At 35.2% G+C, this 24,313-nt stretch overlaps 1 protein-coding gene across 13 annotated transcripts in view; it reads left to right on the top strand.

Annotated features, from left to right (window-relative positions):
• PHF14 (PHD finger protein 14) overlaps positions 1–24,313 on the top strand; it is a 165,982-nt gene that overhangs the window by 31,523 nt on the left and 110,146 nt on the right. For all 13 annotated transcript variants that reach the window (XM_040589125.1, XM_040589119.1, XM_040589120.1 and 10 more), the window contains exons 6-13: positions 7,421–7,532; positions 9,775–9,912; positions 11,806–11,952; positions 15,569–15,839; positions 16,395–16,501; positions 17,990–18,085; positions 19,644–19,747; positions 21,152–21,283. In XM_040589125.1, the coding sequence (XP_040445059.1) occupies positions 7,421–7,532; positions 9,775–9,912; positions 11,806–11,952; positions 15,569–15,839; positions 16,395–16,501; positions 17,990–18,085; positions 19,644–19,747; positions 21,152–21,283 (1,107 nt within the window). The remainder of the gene's footprint in view (positions 1–7,420; positions 7,533–9,774; positions 9,913–11,805; positions 11,953–15,568; positions 15,840–16,394; positions 16,502–17,989; positions 18,086–19,643; positions 19,748–21,151; positions 21,284–24,313) is intronic.

The raw sequence follows: 24,313 nt of genomic DNA, 5'->3' as shown, positions 1-24,313 counted from the left end.
CTTGATAACATCTTGCATTTAAAAGATGTGGGTTTGCCCTAGTCTGTTTCTGTAGGAGCTAATGTCACAAATTAAGCTTTCTTCTTGATGTCCTCTCTCTGTCACCTCACATTTGATTTGGGTGCTCTTTGGATAGTCAATCACCTGATTTTTTTGTGTGCTCCAAATACTCTTCATGCCCACTATAATATTAGGAAGATGTTGTCTTAAGGCGAATTAGAGCATGAAGATTTATGGACCTGTGAACAAAAGATGTACCTAGGTGAAACAAAGATCACCATTTACTTCATGGATAAATCTTCATGATAAATTCTGTTCTTCAGTATAAAGTCACCATGTATTTTTATATATATATATAGATGTTTTAGTGGCTATATAGAAGACCTTTATTTGTTCCCTTGAACTACTTGTGTGATGCATCTTTTTAAACAAAAAAAACCATACTAGTGAAGGTGATGGGAGTCTTTTAAAGAAAACAGGGTTTTTTGTTTGCATAAGGAATGCAGTCTACATTTAAACAAAAAGGGTTTCCTGTGTAGAAGAAATTAAGATCATGTAAACTCCTACTCAGTGTTCAGATATCTGCAAGGATAATGACGTGAAAGGCTTCCCTCACTTAACCAATGGCTTGAACTACTGACAGCAGGGACCGGGGATCAGAGACTTGGAGAAAAACTGTGTACTTGTTTTGTGTTTGCTCAGACTTGGAGGTTGCACTGAGAAAAGCAGGGTTTGAGTCCCTTGAGTCCCACTGCTGAACAGGAGATGTAAGTTATAGCAAGCACAGCTGGTGTGGCTGGTCACTGGTTCTGTGATGGTGGCTGAGCTTGTAGTGTTCAGTATCTGCTGTCAGTCACTGTAGAATTTGAGCGTGTGTTCTCCTAGTTCAATTTAATCAGCTGCCAGAAAGCTGCAATTTATGGCTTGCTAGTATTGTGCTTCTTTCATGGTTAATTCTGAAGAGTAGCAAAACACTGAAGTGCTCTTATTTAGTTAATAATGCCACTAAAAAGAATGGCAAAAGGGGAAAACACTTTCCAGACTAATCATATTGGACTGGAAGTATGTAGCCATTGGGAAAATCAGAGCATCTGCTCCATTTCAAGGAAGAAAAAGTAGATTTTATTCTTTCAGTAGTATTCTGCTTCATGCAAGGTAACACCACTGCAGCCTTATATGGGCTCTGCTCAAGTCTGTTGACTTTCAAGTATGATGGGAAGGGGAGCATTTCGTGCTGCTTCTAGAAGAGCAAAGGACTGGGTGTTGGTAATGTCAGGTAATGGAAAAAAGTAACAAAACTATATTGAAGTTGTGCTAAAGGTATTCAGACAGACCTAGTATATTATGATTATTTTGTATGATGAAAATCATAGTCTTGATTTTGAGTGACTTTTGATAATTTTCAGCCAGAGATGAGCTTTTTAGGATGGAGTTCAAGTCTAATTTGAGACTAAGGAGATTAATTTTCATTGATGTCTTCTACTCCTGTCACATTTGGAACATAAATTAAGAGGGAGATATTAACAGTAATTACCAGTGATGTCTGATTTACAGTCAGTGTTACTGGTTTTTGGTGGCTGGTTGGCTTTTTTGGGTGGTTTTAGACCATGACGGTTATGTTCTTTTTCCATACATTTTACAGCCATAGAAATTGCAGGTGTGTGGTAATATACAAAGCTTTCAGATGCTGGGCCTGTCATAAGCTTTCCATTGATCTTGCTAACAAGGGAAGGCAGTAATTAGTTGGTAATGCTGCTCAGAGGAAAGAGAAGCTTTCTTAATCCTGTTTGAACATATCTGTTAGAGATAAAGAAATATAAAAGTCTGCAGATGTATCACACTGATGATGATGGATGAGTTGGAAAGAATCCAGTTAAATATTCAGTATTGGTACATATACTTTAAGTACTCTAAAATTTAGATATGTCAACATGTGTTACTGTAAAACCTTTTGTGTTTTTTAATATGAATTCATAAACATATTACTATTTGCACTTAGCTATATATTTTAAAGCAATGTCTTCTGTACTAACAAATCACAAAATACAACCATGTCCTCACTCTTTCTTCACCCACTGGTTTGTGGTGGTCTTCATGGTTTTTCCTACTCATTGTGAAGGGTTCCCTAATTAGATTTGCACAAAAGCTAGGAACTGAGTTAAAATGAAGTAAAAGTTTAATCTTATCATCTGTGTTAGTAAACTCTTGTATATGTTATCACTTCAGTATATGGCTGTCTTGGAATGTGTGCATAAGCATATCCATATTTGTCATTTTCCCCTTGCTTTTTTCCCCTAGTTCCTTTGTGTTTGCTGTATTTTTATTTTTACTTTTTCAGTCTTACAGACTTTACTGTTGCTAATCCTGTAACGATCTGGTCCTGCCATCATTAAAAGCTCGGCTGAGCTGAAGATGATGTTTTGGAAAGCTTTTTTTGATATACTGAGTTGTCTGTCTCCAGAAAATTAAATATGGTATTAAAATGTCTTAAGTTGATTCAGGTTGTGTGAATTAAATTGTACATCCCCTTGCGTTGCATTTCTCCCTTAGTTTGTATTTTTTCCTGATAGCAAAAACATTTTGAGTTTGTGTTGGGAATAAAGAGATAATGAGGGTATTCATAACACTGAACTTTGATCATTGAATGCAGGTGCCAGCAGTAACCTTTGGAGGCATCTACCTTTCTCCACTGAATGTACACTGAGCTGAACTTCTCAATTTGTAGCTGAGATTCATAGAGCATGTAAAACAGATCTTTTTTTCCCTTCATGTCTTCCACATGCATCTTTTAGAGGGGAAACAATGAAAGTAGAGGAAAATACTGTGCTGTTTTTAAAATAAACAAGTAACACAAGTGAGTCAGGATTTGTAGTGAGTGATGTTGAAGCCATAGGAGCAGTTACTCTTTCTAAATACTTCTGGGGTTCAGATTCTCAGTTCCTGGTCTGTCTTAGGTTCAATAGTATCTGTGCGTCTCCCTTATAAAGCTGTTAAACAGTTAAATTGTACTTTTCAGTTCTGTTTTCTATTTTAATAATAATGCTGCTATATGGAAAAAGTGTTTTTAAAGACTAAAGTCAGTTGTCTGACAGGAAATGTGAGAATCAGTATCACCTGGCAAATTTTATTTCAACCTTTTTATTCCTGTGTTCTGTAAGTAAGTTTATGGTTATACAGGAAATGACATATGCAACACTTAATAGAAACTACAGTCAACATTTTAAAAATTGCTTAAATTTCTTCTTGTAAAGTGGTGGTATGCTTTTTGGGTAATGTAGAGGTGTTTTCTCTGTGACACTGATTCTCTGTGCAGGAGCACATGCTTGCTTTGGTGATTGTAGGCTTTAACACAATAAATTGTTATGATTATTATTTTATTTTTACTTGCTGGATAATGTGATATGACTATTGTAAATAAGTGTATTCTGCCAAATAAATAGAGGTTATGTAATAGGAAAAACAAATACTAACTATGATGTGAAAATTCCTGTGCTCTCTTTCTTTCCACCATGTATTTACAAATTTTAATTCCCCAGGGTAATGGGGCAATATAGGCTAAGAGTAGGGTCTTGGGGCAGGCAACGTCCATTATGTTTTCATTGTACTCAGTAAACTGCAACCCAGTTCAGTTCTTCTCTTGAAATACTAACAGAGAGCCACTACTGAATAACAGAATCCTTGAACTCACCATTGTTCTCCATCCCCTTACCACCTTTAAAAATAAATTCTTCATGTGCATCAGTACTGGAAATTACACAAACCAAACCTATTCAGTTTCTCTTCATAATCAAGTTGGAATAATTTCTCTGTTCCTATGTGAAAGGTGAATCATTAGCATAATGAGGTGCTTAATTTCTCACCACAAGCCTCTGTACATTAACCTCTCAGACTCACAAGCATAAATGTGAATTTATGAAATTTTATTTCTCAAAATACTATTATCCAAGAATATGAATTCTGTCCCTGTTTCGGTATGGAATTTTTCTTCTTTAATCAACATCTGTCATCATTGCTCCAAGCTAAATGGATGGTAGAGTAACAAGGAAGATTATTCTTCTTTGATTATCCAATTTGTCTTAATTACAAGCTTCTAAAACATGTGCAGCTAAACAAATGAGCAGGAAAATATTTAGAACTGGTATTAAAAGCAGCTGAAATTGCTTCAGCTGTGAACTTGACTGACTTGTGTATTTTTTTTAATAAAGATTCAGGTTTGAGTTCATGTATAGGTGGTTAAAGAAATGAGGCACTTGTGTGCCAATCACACTGAAATGGCAGTTTAAATCTGTAATACTCTAATACTTGGGTGACATGTACTAGCACATTTTGAGAAGGTCAGTATGAAGCAAGCAGCCAGCTGTTGGGTTTATCATAGATAAACTCCTACAGAGTGCAGCAACATTTAATACACCAGTGGAGCATGAAAAAAACTGTGCAAATTAAATTGAGAAGCAGCTGCTTGTAGAAGATGTGTATCTTTATATTGAACTTTGGAGGGTACATTTAGGAGGCTGCATTAAAACTTGCTATCAAAAATCTCCAACCAGAACCTTGGATTTTCGTTAAGAATAGTAATTGTGAAGATATATTACTTCTGTTTATACAAATTTGTTCTATGTAATACATTTTGAATCAATAGAAGAGTATTGAAAAGAAGCCCTACAGAATTCAGATGGTTTTTGTTTACAAACAGGCAGTCTCTTTATCTCAAGATTACAGGTCTCATTCTCTGTGTGTGGTATTTGCTTTTTTAAAAAAGAATTTTGATTCCTTTTGAAAATGAGTAGAATATGCTCATTGAAATGAGATATTTATTTTGGTAAATGCATACTTACCAAAATACACATTCATATATGCACATAGGCACTTTTTGTAGAAGATCAATTCATAAATGTGTGGTAGTGATTTAGGCTAAACTATTGCCAGTTCTGGATATAGTGTGGAGGGGCAGAGATGGTGCCAGATGCTCTATTGCTGCCTCGCAGGAATTTCTTGTGCCTCCATTGCTTTTGTGGGGAGGCAGACAGAAGATGTGCTTTTCATATACTGATGAGGAGAACCTTATTTTTTGCATATAACATTGTATTAAGTTAGAGGGTTGTGCTGGCATGCTGGAGTGTTTATGTTGAAGTAAGAACAGTGATGAGCTTTATTCCCTGTCTGAGCAGCAAGAAGTTTGGCAGAACACTCGTGTATCTCAGCTTGTTCTCTGGCAGATAGCATGGTGTCATGTTTGTACCATCTTTTTTAAAGACAAGGTTGTAACTAGTTTTTAAAATTAAAATTTTCTTTGAGTCTTCTAGTAGTTACAGTGCTGTGACCAAACTATTTTTTGGATGTGGAGAACGCTAGTAAAATCTGTAAAGACAAAGCAATGCAGTTGTTGCATGTAAGTGTGTATTTGGGATATACGTTATTCTCTTTGGTTTTAAATTTTTATGTTTTAAAGGGAATATACCATTTAGCCTCTCAAGCCTGATTGATTTAGCAATAGGGTAAAAAAATTATTTTCAAATACACCAATCTTGTCATATATGACACTGGATCAGTCAGTGCTGTGGCTTATGTTAGATTTAATGAGAAATTTCTTATAGAGTGAAGTGAGTTAATGGCTTCTAAGTAGTTTCTAACTTACTGGGATTTTCCTGTTATTCAGTTCTTATTATGGACTATTTTGGGGGAAAGGGCTACATAAATAGTCTGTCCACCAATTTTGTATGTTACAAGGTCATTGTTTTCTATTGTAAAGACTAAAATGTATATATGTATTTTTGAGCTTGCTACTGAACCTTTCAGATCTTGCTTTTTTTGAATTTCTGTTTAGACATATGAGTAATATATAATTAAAATGAAACTTAATACTACTGAATGTGGTAAATTCCACCTTTGTAGGTCAAAGGACCACTGATGAGAAACATGCAGATTTGGGAAACATGGGAAATCACGGTTACATGTAGCTCCTGATTAGTATAACCATCAGTTTCAGTATTTCTCTCATCTATAGACGGCCAGTTAATAACAGGTTAATAAACATGCTGTTTAAGTGCAGCTGAAACCAGGAACGTATTGCTCTGGTCCCAGCTGAGTTTTTTTTTAATTTACACACAAACAAGCAAGAGGGAGAAGAGAGAGGTGAAACAGTTGTAGAAGATTGGGAAAAATGGCACAGCAGCATGGATGCAGATTTAAGTAGATAGTAACCGGTCTTTGCTGAACCTCTGATATTTAAGGAGATTGGAAAATTGCAGTATGTGAGTAATGAATGAGCCAAGGGAAGAAGTGTTTCAGAAGTGCATCACGAGTCTTCTTGAATACAGAGAGTAGATTCTGTAATTCTATTAAAACAGAACAGAAGTTTTAGTCTTCACTAGTGATATATTTACTGTTAAAGGTTAATGTCTGGGAAGATCATAAAATGCCAAAGTAACGTACTTGCTAGGGGTCAAACACAGCTCAGTTACGCTTGAAGTCTCTAGTTCTATCCCGTGTCACCTGGGAGCTTGTAGGTTCGAAGTGGTATCTACACACCTCTGCAATTGAAAGGCTTTTTTCGTGAATATTATAAGATAATAGAAAGTAGCAATCTTGACCGGTCTATGACAGTTTGCTCCCCCCTAGTGACTTACCAAGGGTTAGCAAATAGTTTCAGGAATTTCGATAAAACAGAAAGATTATTTTGGGCAGGAACACTTTGGTTTTTGGAGTAGTTTGTCTCAGGTGATTTGAGTCATGCATGCTGTGTAGAGCAGATTTTGAGTTTGTCACTAACTGATGGTTTGTGGCAAGGAGAGTTGAATCTTTTAGAAAGCATTCATTGTGTAAGAAGAAAATTTATCTTCTGCTAGCAGGCAGAGTTTCAGGAAGTTTATGAAGATGTCTGTCAAAGGCAAACTTGAGGCTGAAGCCTTTACCACCATCGTGTTATATTTAATTACTAGGCACTGAAGTCCAGCTTCATGCTGTCTCTCATTTTATGCCCCTCAGGCTAGAGCTTAGTGTTGCTGTGACTACCTGTATGATTTTGTACCTCCCCTTTCCACCCTCTGCCTCATCATGAAAGTATCTGTCTGCCTTAGCTTTATAAGTAATACCAACATCTTCATGTACGTTTCATGTTATATGAAAAGTGGTGTGGAGCCCCACATGAGAGCCATCAGAACAGAAAGGTGGTGCCAGCCCTTGATCCGGACAGGCAGAGCCATCCCAGTGGCTTTGAAAAGCCTTACTCTATGATTCAGTGTGTGAGCTGCCGAATTCCAAATGTGCCTTCTTTCCCTCCTTCTAATGTACTTACCGTCAGACGCGTTGCTTCTAGTTTCTGTAACATTTATTTACAAGGCACTTTGAAATCTGCAAATGGTGAGTATAATATAAGATCAAAATGTTGATAACAGTAACCTAATTTTATCTGCTGTTTTAGGTGGGTCCATATTGTTTGTGCCCTCTATGTTCCAGGAGTGGCATTTGGAGATATTGACAAACTGCGACCAGTAACACTTACAGAAATGAATTATTCAAAGTACGGTGCCAAGGTAAGTTTAGAAGAGATGTACTGCCAACAAGTAGATCTATTTTACATTTTTACATACAATAGAATAACATATATTTTCAGCTTTATTTTTCTTGTTTATACCAATTGCAGTGAGGCTCAGGACTAAAAAATGAGATTAACTTTGTTCGTGTTTGTTATACCATTGCTCTGCCCTCTCTCTCTCTTTGCTTTTTTCTTAACCCCTGTTCTCCATAATTTCTGTCACTGTTTTCCCCCTAATTTCCTTTATGTTTTACACAGGTGCTAATTACTTTCTTTTAACATTAGTTAGTAGCAGATTGCCAAAATATGGATGGAAAGTGAAGAGGATTACATGGAGAAATGGAAGGTTAGGTTGATTAGGGTAGCAACAGATGTACATTCAGTAAGAATTACTTTAGGGTCTATATAATTACAAGCTAGAATGCATACAAGAAGGTTGCTACAAAGCAGTATTTAAAACAATCCACAACATGAGGCCTCAGCTTGTACAGAAAAATGGCTTTAAAATTAAAATGGTTTTACATGTAAATGTTTTCAATCCATATGAAAAATGATCATGCACAAACCATACAGAAAACCATTGCAATGGGCAGAGGACAGCACTCAGCAATTTGCTCAATACTGTTTCTGTAGCTAATGGAAGCGGTGTGGAGAAGCCATATCTGTGAGGTTCATGTGAGGGAAGGTGGTTGTACTGCTGCTCTAAGGCTTCATTTTTGTATAGTTAATTTCATTTTCTGGAATGTCAGTTTGTCAGGTTGAATACTAAATGAAAATATGTAGTGCATTTAAAAAAAACACATATAAAAAATAATTTAAAACTTACTGGTTTGCCTGTGTACAATATACCTGTATCCGGGAGCATGTTCATCCTGGGTCTGCTGAGGTATTCAGCATTGTTTAGAAATGTTTGTATAAAAAAAAGTCAGAGCTGACTCCCAAAACCTTACAGACTCTTGTTGCAATGAATCTTTTTTTTTTTTTTTTTTTTTTTTTTATTAATGAGTGTTGTATAGGAGCAGGGCTAAGAATTTGCGTGTATTTTCTTACTGTGAGTAAGATGAAAGTGAAGTGCGCAGAGGAGGACTCGTTATTCTCACAGAGCTGTAAACAAACACTGTTTGCTGTATCAGGTGCGAAAGTTACAGCTTACATAGCTAAATTTCACCCTGCAAAACCAGCTTAACATAATATTCTTTTCCACTTCATTTGTTATCTGTTACCTGTTGCTGTTACACAGCTAAAGGGTGCCCTTCTACTGTAGTGCATATAGCACTCTGAGATACTTCAATCACCGAGTTTTCTTTGCCAGTCTTTTGTGTTGCTGTTAAACTTTCTGGATGGAAATATTTTCTGTAGGTGATACAGAGCTTTGCTCTATGTTCATTGTGTGAGAGATTAAGAAATGCGTGCCTGTATAGTTTTAGATCATTATGCACTGGATAGCAGCACTGCTTAAACAGCCCGTGTTCCCATTTGCTTGTTCCTGCTTATGTACTCATCATTCTAGGTTGCTGGCACAGCTGTTTGGTATGGATTTGTGGTGAAACAGACTGAGGAATTGATCTGGCTGAAAAATAAGTTTGTTTTTTTTTTCCAGGCCACATTAGGGGATGTCAGTATACTGTGTGGCAAACAGCTTTGCCTAGAATGCATGTAGCTGAAACCTGAAACCATGGTGCAGTAATTAAGTGAATCACAACCTTCTTTATTGATATTTACAGTTCTTGAGTATTTCTTTCTGCATTATCATGTTTACTCCTCAGTTGCTGCTTATCAGAGGACATCTATGTAATTATCTATGGGTTTCAGTTATCCAGAGCACTGCTCTTGTTGTTTGTCCTCTAAACTTGTTGAACAAGCAAACATTTGCTGAGCAGTAGTGGTGTTTCATGATACCATACTCTATATAATTACTTGTGCATCAGTTCCTTGGGTGGTACTTAGTTGTTGCTCTGAAGGGGAATAGGAGACATGAAAGTTCATATCAAAATTCATCTGACATACTGTTTAGGTTGTTAAAGTACTTTTCTATTACTTGTTGAAAATGAAATTAATAGTGGGGGTTGGGAATGGGTGAAGTTTTAAGTAGTGTCAACTGCCAGCAGCATACTTGATTTCTGTACCACATGAGTTAAACCTACCTGTTTGGTTTTTATATGTAAGATATAAATTATCAAATATTAGGAAAAATGCACCTGAAATACTTACTGTGGTATTTTCCACTCTTCTTTATAAAGGAATGCAGTTTTTGTGAAGATCCTCGTTTTGCCAGAACTGGTGTATGCATTAGTTGTGATGCTGGGATGTGCAGAGCTTATTTCCATGTGACTTGCGCTCAAAAGGAAGGTCTCCTCTCGGAAGCGGCAGCAGAAGAGGTAGCTATGGAAAGGGTAGAATAAAAGGGTTGTATCAGAAGCTTGTGAAGACTATCTGAGATTGTGCCTTTTTTGCTCAGTAACTCTGAGCAAACCTTTTGTAAATCAGCAGCCAGTCATAGGTTGGGTAAAAGGACTGTCCAGGGAAGGCTCTGTGTTCATCAGATCACTCTGAGCACCTTTTGAAATAGTCTGGAGAAAGGCATAGAGAGGGTTAATATGAAAGTTGGCTTAATTGACCGACAGTCAATACAGACATGAATTGTAACTCTCATTCTTGAAGTTCACCTAAACTGACATGCTTACCTAGCTGTTTGTGCAGTCTGGTAATCTCTGCTTCTTACCCAATAGGAGTGTCTTGAGAAATTAACTACATTTCTAATGCCATTTTTTCATGCATGATTTCCAGTATTTTGTTGAAATTGCAGTACAGGTATATGACTTCCCTTGTGGTAACATTAGTCTTGGGAATCAAAATTAAAAGCAAATATTTATAACGTACTGGTAACTTTTTAATATCACCAGTTTCCTTCCTGTAATAATACTAAAACGATTTAGATTTGAAATTCCTACTTCCAAATTCATTTTTATGATAGAAGTACTTGCATATCGCCAAATTCCTTCCTGATACATATATCATTTGGATTAAGCCTGTCATGTTCATAGCTGCACAGTTTAACTTCTTATTACCTTAGGAAGTACAACAGGTAACACACAAACAAGCATTACTTCTGCTTCTGTTTCTGAAAACAGTGGACCACTAAGTGATTCTTAAAGGAATCACAAAAATAATTTCTTCTGTGAGAAATAGAACTAGGAACTAGGAAGACAGCCCAATTACGTCGTTGTTGTCCCTAATAAATTATGTGTAATATCGATTCTTCAAATGCTCTGTATGGATTTCTTCTAGGCATATACATTTACTTGCCTTTCCACCTTAACATTTTTTTACATGTTTTCTGTAACCAAATATTTTTAATCAAGGCCTAGCACAATCTGATTTTAGAGTGCTGCTAGTTTTTGGAAGTTGTCACATGCTATGAAAATCTAAATAAAAATAAAGTATGTTTTTAGGGAAAGCCTGTGTAGATTTTATTGATCTGTGTTATAGGTGGAGTAAAGGAAAATTTGATAGGCAAATTATTAATATTTTTATTACTGTATGAAGGAAAACTGCTGTAAGTTTTTCTTCTTAGTATACAGATTTATGATGATGTTTTTACGATTTTGAAAATACACTGTCAATGAATTATACTTCTCAAACTATATCTCCTCACGGCACTATATTTGTAGTCTGCTTGCAGGGTTTGCAAGTGCTAAAAGTTGCTGTAAACTTACAGCCATGATAACAGGCAGATCTGATGGAGGGAAGAATGAAATATAGGGGAAAAAAAACATATGAGAGATGATAAATCACGTGGAGGTATAGCCACCAAAAACATTTGGAAAATCATTTGAGAAATCCAAATATATTGCCTTTTGTATTATTCAGAATTGTTAACCCCTTGTAGGAAGTAACGCAAGAGACAGCAAAGCAACAGGAAGTTAATGATACATGTTACATGTTAAAGAGATTTGTAGTTAGGAATTTCTTCTGTGTTTTTTTCTGGGAATGAGAAAATAGTGCAAAGATTGAACAGTAAAGAGTTAAATAGTTAATGCCTTTAAAAAGTGTTTATGATCATGCAGTGAAAACAATGGAAAACCCCTTTATATGGTAAATTACATCAACATGACAAAATTGATTTAGAAACAATCATATTAGTTGTTTTTAAAAACATGTCTATTTCAACATGTGAACTGATTGCCAGAATGTTTGTGCTGTTCAGAGCCTTTTGGCCTTGTGTGTCTTACTCTATTTTTGTTCCTTCCCCTTTGTTTTCTCTGAAACAGGATATAGCTGACCCTTTTTTTGCTTACTGTAAACAGCATGCGGACAGGTTAGACAGAAAATGGAAGCGGAAGAATTATTTGGCATTACAGTCTTACTGTAAAATGTCCTTGCAGGAAAGAGAAAAACAGCTCTCACCAGAAGCTCAGGTATTGTGTTAATAACGCAAATCTGTGTTAATCATCCATGTTAAACAAGGAAGAAATGGAAAAGATGGGAAATTGTTAGTATAGTAGGAAATGAAATGTGAAATACGTTGATAATGCATGGTTATTTAACATAGCATTGTAGGTTTTTCTCAATAAACTAATTATCCAATAGGCATACCTATCTATGCCTGTCTGAATTGAAAAATCTTGCTTTGGTTTTGTGGCAAAAAGTTGATAATTATATTTTCAGTGTGATTCACAGATTTTTTTTTTTAACATTTCCTTCAAGATTCTTAACAAAAATGACAACCTGACAAGAAACTGAGCATAATTCTACTTCAAAGTTCAGTAAAAATCCGCTTTTTCCCCTTACTAATATCTTGAACTTGGCAGAAGAGTTTAACTTCCCTAAGTCTTTTTCTTGTTAGATACTTTTTCACTTTTTGTAGGCCTAAGCAGAATTCTGTGTGCTGGGTTTTTCATAGTAAAGATTTCCTAGAAGAATAACTACGTAGGTAGAGAAAATGGGTCTGTGCTGCTGAGTGGGAGTCATCTGAGAATCTCAGGTAACATCTCTATCACTGTCTAGTGGCAGATCCATGTAAAAACTATTACTGCAAAAGCTCAACTGCTATATGTCCTGTTGATACAGAGGTTTCAATCTTCAGGAATCTGTGTACTTTGATGTGTTTTAATGCCTGTACTTTATGATTTTTTCTGATTCTGAGGAATTTATGGCAGACTTTGCTTTCACTGCTTAGTTAGTACTTCATTCTGTGGAAAAATCATACCTGTGTAGAAAAGCAACTTGTTAACTGAATCCTGCCTAATTTGTTGTAGAAGGTAGCAGATGCTGTAAATAATGGAAGACAGTTATGGGAGAGAAATAACTTTTTTTCTGAAAGGAGAACTGTAGTGTAATGATTAGAAAACAAATCTTCATATCATCAAACCTTTTATTTTTTAAAAAAATATCATACCTTCCAAGTTCTTCAGAGACCTTTGAATAGGAGTAGAGAATATTAATTTAAAATGGCTTGTGCAGTTGAGAATGAGTATGAGCAAACTCTATCGTACAAGAATTTTGAATAAAATATTTCTGTAGGGTATTGAACTCTGTGTAACTTGATTTAAACCTGGTTACATAATTCTTGTTGAATACACTCAGCTCTCAAATATGTGAAAAGCACCTGTGTAGTGGAGAAATAACAATAATAGGAATACTACCTAATATAATGATAGGTGCTGGTTGTGCAAAATCAGCTTGAGTCCAACAGGGCTTATTAGCTTTGTTTTCAGTCATTTGTTATGTGGTGCTGGTAATGCTGGTAAGTTCCCAGCATTTCAGTCTCTTACCCTTCTTTCCCCTAAACCAAGACGCTTTAGATTTTTTAATCTAAATTATTCAGACTAAATGTTTGGAAACTGAAAGAATGAACGATGAAAACTGCAGGTGGAGTTACTTGGCATGGTGTCATAAGTGCCTTGATACAAATTTGATAACTTTCATACATTTTGTCAAACCACTTGATTTCACTGTTGATGGCTCTGGTGATGTAGGAGTGTGCATTAGTATTTTGTGTGTTTCTGAATTTACATGGATGGAAACAGATTGGATTCTTGAAAAATACATTTCTGTGTTCATTTGTATGTATTGGGATTTTATGAACTAATTGTTTTTTTAGTGGTCTTTTAGTGGTTTCTGTGCCTTTTTAGAAATGCAGAACTGTAAGGGGTGCTTAATACATACTAGAATTGCCTGGGGAGTTGACACAAAAGTATGTATAAATTCATGCTTTACCTTACCATATGTTGTCTGTAGGAGGAAATCAAAATCCCACTGGTAAATTCAACCATCTTTGTTAAATTGGGATTTTGTCTGAGAAATAAGAATCTTGAGACAGCTTAGTCTGGAAAAAACATTTAAGAAAAAAAAAATATATTTATATATATATATACTTTGTATATATGAATGTATACAAAAGCTCACTTCCAGGGGAGTTTGTAGGCTTAATTAAGGTTTGCAAACATTGAACTAACATAAATAAGCATGCAGTCATACAAGTAATTTATCTGATATTGTGAAAATGTTTTTTTTGAGGTGATCTTGTGAAGGAAAAAAAAAAAAAAAAGATATTTGGTGCTTTGTAGCCCAGACAGGAATAACTGAGCCAATAATCCAGCAAGTCATGTGGCCCAAGAAAGTAAATCCCTCTAAAGAGTATAATATAGAAAGCTGTCTAAGACTGTTACTGATTGTTGGAAGATTTTCTGCACTGAAATACTTTTTTTCTATCAATAAAGAAAAATTACATTCCTTGAGTAAAGTATATACTTGCAAATTACTTAAATGCAAGTAACTTGAGTTCAGGTTTCTATTTAGACATTAATCATTCCAATCTGTCATCTGTTTCTGGAATAAGACTCTGAGTATACAGTTGTGTGACGTCTTAAGTGACCCCAAGGGTTTCAGAACTGAGCATGTAATCAGTAAAGAAGCATCTTAGCTGAGGAAGCTATAAACCATCCTTCCAGTGGACAATAAAATGAGGTGGTGTCTATAGGTGGATCTGTTGCTTGCTGCTGTGGGTCCAAGACAAAAGCCCTTGGGGTTGGAGCTGGCTTGCAAGCCACATTTGCTGTGTTTCTTGGTCATTAATGTTCAAGACCTAGTAAGGTAGCATGTGTTAAACTCTTTGTAACATGACCTTCAATGATTCTGTTTGTAATCAGAGAAGTTCCTTAACCGTAGCATGTATATATATGCATGCTTTTTTGCTTTTGTCAGGAGTATCTCATACCATATGGTGGGGCAGTTGGATTAGTTTAGTTTCTTCTTTTTGCAGGCAAGTAAACAGCTTCTAAGTGATAGATGGAGTTTTGCCTTTGAAGATTTGTATGTTGATGTAATTTTCTGCCAGAATTACCACTACATAGAGTTCCTGCAAGACAGTGTTTTCCAACTGTCAGTAACAACTTGATCTTCTGGTGTAGAGCTCCCAGATGGTCACAAATATACAGATGTCATCAACAATACATATTGTGAGCTTCTCTTGGCTACTTCACTTCTGTTTGGGTTGTGGGTTTGGCACATAATCAGCTAGTTTAACATCTATAAAGAGATACGGCGTTAAGAAAGGAGTTCCTACGAAAGGATGTCAAATAATGCAAAAATGCTCTTCATCAATTTTTATTGCTCTCATAGATACCAATTAAAGTGTATCTAAATGTATTGTTGATAGGTCAGCCAAGGCTTTTCCCAGTAGTGAGTTTTCACAGTCCCATCAAATCATCATTAGTAGAAGGGGTTGTCTGAAAGCCAGCAGTCATTTGTGTTACTTTCATTGGCAGGGAAACCTCATCAAGAATCCTGTGCATAGCTCCAAAACCCAGTGAAAGGATAATATTATTTGGGTATGTGTTTTGAAGTAAAATGAAATGTCTGTATCAGTAGCGGTTTCTGGAGTTGTAGAGTTCCGGAATGAAAATAGCATTGATTAGATCATGTGGTTTTTAAAATGAAAATAAAATGCCGGTATGTTCCAAAAGGATATAACTCAATACCAATCATCAAATGTTTCCTCATGTTTTTAATATATGGAATTCTTTGTTGCAGGCTCGAATCAATGCCAGGCTGCAGCAGTACCGTGCCAAGGCGGAGCTGGCCCGCACCACCAGGCCTCAGGCCTGGGTTCCCAGGGAGAAGCTGCCACGACCACTTACTAGCAGTGCCTCAGCCATACGTAAGCTTATGCGCAAAGCCGAATTAATGGGAATTAGTACAGACATTTTTCCGGTGGATACTTCAGATACTAGTTCCAGTGTTGATGGAAGAAGAAAACATAAACAACCAGCTCTCACTGCTGATTTTGTGAATTACTATCTTGGTAAGGATGAAAACTGAGTATTTTTCTCAACGAAGAATCATAACTTTGCTGTATTTGTACTGTGCTAATTCATTGGCTTGTTTATTTTACTTGTATTTCATTGTTATTAATAGATAAACATGAGTGATGGCTTCATTTTAGGTCAGGTATATTATTGCTTGGTATCTCTGTTTACACAGAAAGTTAGTTACATGTCAGAAAAAAAGAAAATCTGTCAAATATAAACAGGAGGCTTAACTTTGCTAAGAAGAGAGTGGAAGTTTAGGTACCTTTTTGGTATCAGGTTTTTTTCTTATGTTTTCCTCCATTTCTATGTGGAATTGTGTGACTTTGGGACTGTTTGCCAGTGGCTGATCAAAGCTCACCATTTAAATAACTACTATTTGTGCAGCAAAATGTAAATGTCATGACTGTTCATTCTACTTAGTCTGTGTAATCAACCTACAGGCTGTAGTTTTGTTGTTTTTTTGCTGTTTATTGCTTCTGTTTTTTTCAGTGCATAAAACTTGAGAATATATCCAAGGATTGGAAATAATGCAGTTTTCTTTTAAATAGAGAGAAATATGCGCATGATTCAAATCCAGGAGAATATGGCTGAACAGAAGAATATCAAGGATAAATTAGAAAATGAGCAAGAAAAGCTTCATGTGGAGTATAATAAGGTGAAGAAAAAGGGATAATAAGCTGTTGAACTGTTTTAATATTGCTACTGTTAACGTCGATGGCTTTTTTCTTTCCAAACAAAATGACTTGGAAAGAAAGTCACAAACTATTCTTTCTTTAAAAGTAACATTTTAAAAATACATTTCTTCTTTTAAAAATACTCTATGGTCTGCACCCCCCACACAAATAGAATTTACATCTAAAATGTCATATGTTGGCTAGGCACAAGTTCTTTAACTGACCTCACCACAAGCTGCAGTAACAAATTGCACATGAACAGACAGGTCCCTCATGAGTGAACTGTGTCTTAAGGCCCTTCTGTTTTTCCTTCTTTATATGCATTTAATTTGAGACTTTGAGACAACAGATTTTGTCACCACACCAGTCACCCCTTATTTTGCTTTGCTTTGCTTGTGTGTAGTTCTAGGTTCTTTTTAGACTTGCTTGGTTCTCTGGAACCCTACTTGATAATTGGGAATGTAGGGTTGTCAGGAGTGTTGACAAGACTTTTTATTTATGTTAATTCCAACTCCACTTGTGTTCATCCTAGATTTAATGATTTGGCTAATTTTTCAGGCTGAAATAGTGAGTATTCACACATCCGTAGTGTCCCTTGCTGGTTTTGTTTGAGCTTAGGGAATTTGAGGCCCACAAATGATGGCATTGTTCCCCCAAATGCTTATTTTTTTTTTTTATTAACTCATTGTCATGGTTAAAAAATAATTTTCATTCCATTTTGATTCCATTTTTACTAAATATTATTTATTTTTATTTTTAAATATTTTAAAATGCAACATAGGAATTCTGTATTTTTTGTGATGGATGACATGCTGCAATTATTGCTGAATTCAGCAACCTGTCATGTTGTTGTTAGCGGTGACAGAAAATAGGGTTGCTACTAATTCTGGGGGTGTGTTGAGAACACATGGAAATGAAGAAACAGGTCCTTGTGAACTGCCCAAACATGGTACAGGAGAAGGAGATTTGACTTTTAACCAAATTAATAGGTTGTATAAGCTGGTGTTAACTAGCAGTTACTTCTAGGAGAATAAAACCTTTTTTTCTGTGTACCTTTTTTAACAAATTGTATCTCTTTCTATGAGAGTGATCGAGTAAGTGTTCTTAGGTATTGCAATATAGAGCTTTAATTCATTTGTATGGTTACTTGTTACAATCTTACTGCTTAAGTAACACAAGGAAGATGTTGCTGTATTTTATTTTCCTTTCTAATTAACTGCATGAAACCTTATTTTCAATCTGAAACACCTCAGATCTTTACAAAACAGGTGGCTGCCCATGTTTTCATCAGGTCTGTTAAACTGTGATTCCACTTGTCTCAGCTATACTGACATGAGTTCCATTGTTTTTTTTTAATCCCACAATAAATAACATAGTCTAGATAGGTAAGAGGTTGAATGAATTTTATTAAATAAATGGATTTTCATTCCTGGCCTTATTTTTTTTCTTTTTCTTTCTTACTTTTTCAGCTTTGTGAGTCCTTGGAAGAGCTACAAAATATGAATGGAAAACTGCGAAGTGAAGGGCAAGGCATTTGGACTCTGCTGGGTAGAATCATTGGACAGGTTGGTTATTTTTTCCCCTCCAGTTCTTCATAGGCAGGCCTGGTTTTCCAATAATAGGCCTTTTTCTTTCTGTCTGTCACTTCTATGGCTGAATAAATTGATTTGATCAGACCCAGGCTTTACTCTGGGGATGTTTCCTGGTTGAAATACCTAGATTTCTGCAAACCACCTACTGGGAACCCGTAACTTAATTTTGTTTTTGTAAAAGTGATCTTGTTTGCAGAATTCTTTCATTTGATATAACTGATTGACCTGTCATTTGTGATGAACCTTAACGTGAAGCATGAGTTAATCCCACCATTTTTGTCTCCACATTTTTTTTTAGTTACTGTAGGCTTCAAATGATATGGTGACTCTTTATGGCTTTTCTAAGGTATAAACCTTTAAAACTGCAGTATGTATGGGATGGCTTTTCACTGGACAGAGCAGAATATTTTGGTCAAATGAATAAAAATATCTAGGAGAGGAGAAGATTTGGATTACTTCCTGTTGCCAGCAATTATCTTTGTTCTCAGTGAAACACACAGGGAAAAGAGAAGTGTAGATTCTTGCAGTTTTTTATATATTTTTTTATGTCAAACATATTAAATGGCAGTGGACATCTTAGATGTCAGAGCGATATTGAAATGAAGTCCAATGGTGATTTTAAGGAAGATTGAAGAAACTGTTCATTGTGAAATGCAGACATACAATTAGGTCACAATTTTGCCAGGCACTTTCATACTGCTGAGTTAGCTGTTCAGAAAATGAAACTTACCCTTTCTTTATGCAGTAGTGGTTCTTAAAGTATGCTAGCTTTTTCCAGTTCTGTTTGTCTGCCTATCTTTTCAACTTGTGAAGAAGTATTCTTACATAAGTTAGCTCTTGAATGAATGATATTTTTTTCCCTCCTTTTTAAGATGTCTTTTAGTAAGTATTCACAAATATATTTCCTGGTGCAAATGTTACTAAATTAGAAAGAAAAGAAGCAAGAAACGTTGAGTAGAATACATTTACACAGCTTGCATGACATTTTTTTTTCAGTTGGTTGAACAGATGCAGGCCCACGGGGCTGCTGAGAAATGACTTTGATAGATGGTTGCTGTCTGAGAAGCTAGCATGCTGCAGATTAGTAGAAACCCAAAGAGAATCTTGTCTGCTTTGTGGAGGGCTTGGTCCAATAAGATAATTTTTCTAATTAACCTATCGAGCACCAGTGTAGCCAGAATGTGGGGGAAAAGAAACTGCCTTAGATTCTTCTGTCAGTTTTGTGAATTTGCCTTTGCTTGTTTCAGCTGCCTAGACAAATGCATTCTTGTATTTGAAGCTTGAAGAAAAAATTTAAAAGTTTGTATTTAAATGTGGTTTCTATTTATTAAAATTTAAAAAAGAGTATATTATTTTGTGTTACAAAATCATACTGGGATAAACTTCAGTAGTTGGTCATGCCTGTAAAATAGCTAGCCAAGTAATTTCCCACTCATAATTTGAGTCTTGTTCTTCATGCACTGAGATTGGAGTGGTATTCTTTATAAAAGTCTCAAGACTCATGTGTACTGCATTTGTTCAAATCCAATAGAAATTGAACATACCAGCAATTTTACGTGCTCCTAAGGAAAGGAAACCAAGTAAAAAGGAAGGAGGAACACAAAAGACATCTACACTTCCAGCTGTACTTTATAGGCAAGTAATGAAGTCTTGACAGAATAGATACAATATATAGTAAGTTACAGTTTCACAAAAGTGTTAAGAGAAAATTGTTTGCTTTAGTTTTGATTAACAAAATACTTGTGTAGTCAATTCGTCATCTTAGCACCTGTCACTAAGGGCTGGGTATTTTTGCTAATTTGAAGGCAGTGGTTTAAGGATAAAGGTGACTCTATGGCTGAAATAGAAGGGTCCTTTGTTTCTGTAATGTGAAAGTTTTTAACTGACCACCTTGTCTTTTGAATGCAATTATCTGTGTTCATGGTTTTGCAAACAGTGCTGCTGCTCTTTAGTCACAGTGGCTGGGTGCATAAAAGATTTCTCATGTAAGAATTTTTACTTTGAGCTCATGGGTTGTCAAATGCTTTGGGATATCTTGTGTTTTAAATATCCCTACTTCTATTTCTATCAGTTCCCAATAAAATAAAATGTATTCCACCTTTTGCCTCTTGTATAAGTTGTGAAGATACTGACCGGGTTTTAACTAAGCTTAATAGTGGAACATATACTACGGTCCCAGAGTATGACTGTGCAAATTACACAGTCTTGGATCTTTTTTTCTTGCCACCAGCTGAGAAGCGGCATGGTCTGTTGCTTATCTACCGAGCAGAAGCCAGGCCTCCAGCTATAGCAAGTGGGCAGTATCTTGTCCAGCTAGCAAGCTAAATGAAGAAGTTCCGTTACATAAGTAAAAGTTAATTCTAGTGGTGTGAGGGGTGGAAAGCTCGAGCACACGGCAATGGGTTGAGGATTTGGCAATTTGCAAGTATACACAAACAAATTATAGGATTAATGCTTTTTACTAGTTCTGTTTCATTCAAACCCAGTAATTTAATTCCTCCCGTTTTATAATGGAATCAATGCACATCTGATCTTTTTGAAATGACTAAAATTTCAATTCCAGTAAAAAAATAGTAATAAAACAGACATTTAATTTCTTATGAGTTGATACCTTGCCCAATGTAATAGCAGCACAGACTTATTTCAAGGAGCTTGCATTATTAAAGTAAGCATATGATTGTTAAGACTGATGATAGCAGTATAATTTTCTATTTAAGCATTTGGATGGCACCCATGGTGTTTTTCCTATTTGCCACTGGTAAATTTTGTTGAAGTATCAAGTGATTACTTAATGCTTAGAAGTTCTCAAAATACTAGATTGAAAGCCATTTTATTTTTAAGTTAACTATATTAGGTGTCTTTTATGCTGTACTGTATACAAGTAAAAACTCCTTAAAAATAATTATGCATTTAAATGATGCATTCAAATTGAAGTTGCCACATGTTGGTATTGAAACGGGGAAATGTGCTGGGATGTGTCATTTATTATTTATAATTTCAAATGTAATTATAATGCTTTTTTGCTACCCACATTAAAAGTTGTGGAATTTGCAAGAAGAACCATGATCAACATCTACTGCTACTGTGTGATACATGTAAACTCCATTATCATCTTGGTTGTCTGGATCCACCTCTTACAAGGATGCCGAGGAAGACCAAAAACAGTTACTGGTAAGAATGCTGTTGATGTGTTGTCTTGTGCTATCCCTGTACTTAAAGTACAACATAAACATGAATAGACTTGCACATTCTCAGTGTTTCAGAAATTGTTATAACACAATCTGAACTGAGTCATTTTATTTCCAGGTTATTACTAGTGATACTTCACAGTTAAAAAAAGAGTTGTGAAGATTTTCTCATTATTAGCCACTGTGTAGAAATAGATTATAGCTTTAATTTTCTTATCTTTTGAGTTCATTTGTGATTATTAATGCTGCTAGATAATAGGCTGCCTTCAGGAAATGGAAAGCTTGGTCTTTTCTTTCTCATAGGGCCCAGTTGTGCAACTCTGTGTCCACATTTTTAGGAAAATACTTGTAAATACTTAAAAATAAACTTGTAAGTAGTAAGTCAGTTTTTCGTGATACAGGAAGTCAGTTGGGTTTACTTCTGTCTTATTACTCAAATCTGCAATGGCAGAAGCATATGCATTACTGTATTAATTGCAGTTACATTTCCAAGGATTAAAAGTCTTTTTGTGCCAGTGGAATAAAACAAAAGCTAAGTGGAGCAATGAAGAACTGATAATGTGGTAAAGGTGCTGATTTCCAAACTGTCGTAAAATGAGTGTGCCGCTGCGTTGTGTTAAAATTCTGCATGTTTCCAAACTGCTCTGAACTATGTTAGAAGCAGTTATTCGGAAGCAGGTTTCATTGCACAAGGGGTTAGTGTATAGCACCTCCAGGAATCATTATCGCCTTGTCTGAACATTAACTTACCAAATCAGAATAGTATAAAAATTCCTTCTAAAAATACAGTAAAGCTTTTTTTATTTGAGAAATCTTGGTTTCTATTTTTATTCATATGTCTCTTAATATTTTTTTATTATTTTTAACAAATTCCATAAAACATTTAGTTAGGTCATCTTTTTGGGTAGTTTTGATGTTTGTGAGAAGAGCACGATGGCCAGTATGAAATGAGATGTCTCTGGTTTTTAGTATCTTAAAATGACAAAACCTGGATTTAACCAAGTAAATTTGGTTAGTAGAGATTTCCTTTAAAAGCTGAAAATCTCAGAAAGGTTTTTCACCATCACTAATATTTTTCTGAACTTAATTTTGCTTTAATTATTTAATGTAGTCCATAATTTTTTGCTTTTCATTATTTCAAAGGCATTCTGAGCTCTTTGGTCAAATTTATGAAGTAATGATGTTACATGGAAGCATTTTTTTTTTTTTTTAATTTTTTGGTAGCTTCTGCATTTGCACAGGAGTATCTTGATTTTTGTTCTGCTTTTAAAACAAATTGAAAAGGCTCACTAAAGCCATCCATCCAAAAGTTGTAAGACTACAGTTCTCAGTAGGTGTTAAAGGCAGAATACGTCAGGTTAGGTGGTAAAACACTTTCATTGCAAAGCTGTAACTTATCTTTGTTGAGAATTTAATGCTTCAATTATATCTCAGATCACATGCTTAGCTTTTACTTCTGATTATCTAAGGCATATTCTGGAGTGTAAGATTATAGCAGACAAATTGAGCTGTATTGATTGAATTCTTTTCATCATTGAACGTGGCTTTATGTATTCTTTTGGGATCAGTACAGAGCATATAGAATGGACTCTCAATCCAAGTTAGAGTTCTGTGGGTTCCCCCCCTCCCTCCCGCTGTTTTCATTACAATTTTAATCTTTTGATTAAGCTATGAAGAAAAGTGTATTTTATTTTTTTTTATGTGGGGCCCATGTACTCTTAAGATACTTGTATAGGATATAGTGGGAATGCAAAAAGATAAAGTAAGAAAATGGGTATAGGTGTGAAATTCCTTCAACCGTTAGGCAGGTTGAAAGACTTCAACTAAAATGGTGAAAAATGTTGATTTTAGTCCTCTTAAAATAGTAAGCAGGAAACAGTTAAAAGTAATCGTTTCTTAGTTTTTACTTTGTATTTTATTATCACTGCTAATCATTTACACATAATTGCTAACTTGAGCCTTTACAAAATGTTTGATGATTACTCATACACTTTATCAACATACATTTATTTAAATATTGGGTGAGTAGTTTAGCATGAGTTTATTCCATATGTTTCATATTTTATGCTGTGTTTGAGGATGCCAAATGATTCAGCTTGTGTGTGATGCTATGTAGTTAATAGTTACAGTTTTTCTCCATTTCATGATCAGCATTTAATATAAATTTAAATTACAGTCTAGAAAAAAAGATTTTGAAATCATTTAACTAGATCCACTATTACATGTAATGGTAAGAAAAAATATATTTAATATTTAAAAGTTAATATGTTAAAGAAAGCACAAATTATAATTAGTTATCTCAGTGTTTATAAAAGGAGGTAATGATTTTAGTCTTAATGAAGTCATAGGAAGAGTTTAGACCCAGTGAGCGCTCGTGTCTCACAGCTTATTAGAAACTGGTTTCTAGCACTTTACAATAAGGATTTCCCTCGTTCAGAGGCCTGACAGTTTTCTCCAAAGTAACATTTATACATCTTGAATATTATAGAAAGAAATTGTTTGTAACATAGCAAATTCAAAGCTTGTTCTCATTTCAAATGGATTTATTTCTAGGGGAAGGGCATAATAACTATTTTAATAAAACATGAAAGCATTGATTACTATCTGTTTTACTGTGGTACTTTCACAGTAGACCAGCGGTTCTAATCATAAAGTATAATGCTGTGGCATACTTCTATTTAAAAAGCTGAAATTGTTCAGTTTCTTAGAAATCCTGTTGATTAAACACTGGAGTATTGTTCTGATTCACATGTTATCATAAAATTAAGTCTTGTAATTCTCTCTGACAACTTGTATGCTCTTATGCTCCTGCCCATTCTGGGTGGACTGTGAACTGTGTATTTTCCTGGTAGAGAATGATCTGAACTGATACAAAAACAGTGTACAAGTGCTGACAGACAATGCAATGAATCAAAATCAGATTGTGAAATACTGACATTTTCATTAAGAAAATAACTTGGCAGCTACCAACAGGGACTAGCTCTTTCTATTGAAATGAGATTGCTGAAAAACA

The sequence above is a fragment of the Falco naumanni genome, chromosome 4, assembly GCF_017639655.2.
Source record: "Falco naumanni isolate bFalNau1 chromosome 4, bFalNau1.pat, whole genome shotgun sequence".
NCBI classification, from domain to species: Eukaryota; Metazoa; Chordata; class Aves; order Falconiformes; family Falconidae; genus Falco; species Falco naumanni.
This window is presented reverse-complemented; position numbering and strand designations above follow the sequence as displayed.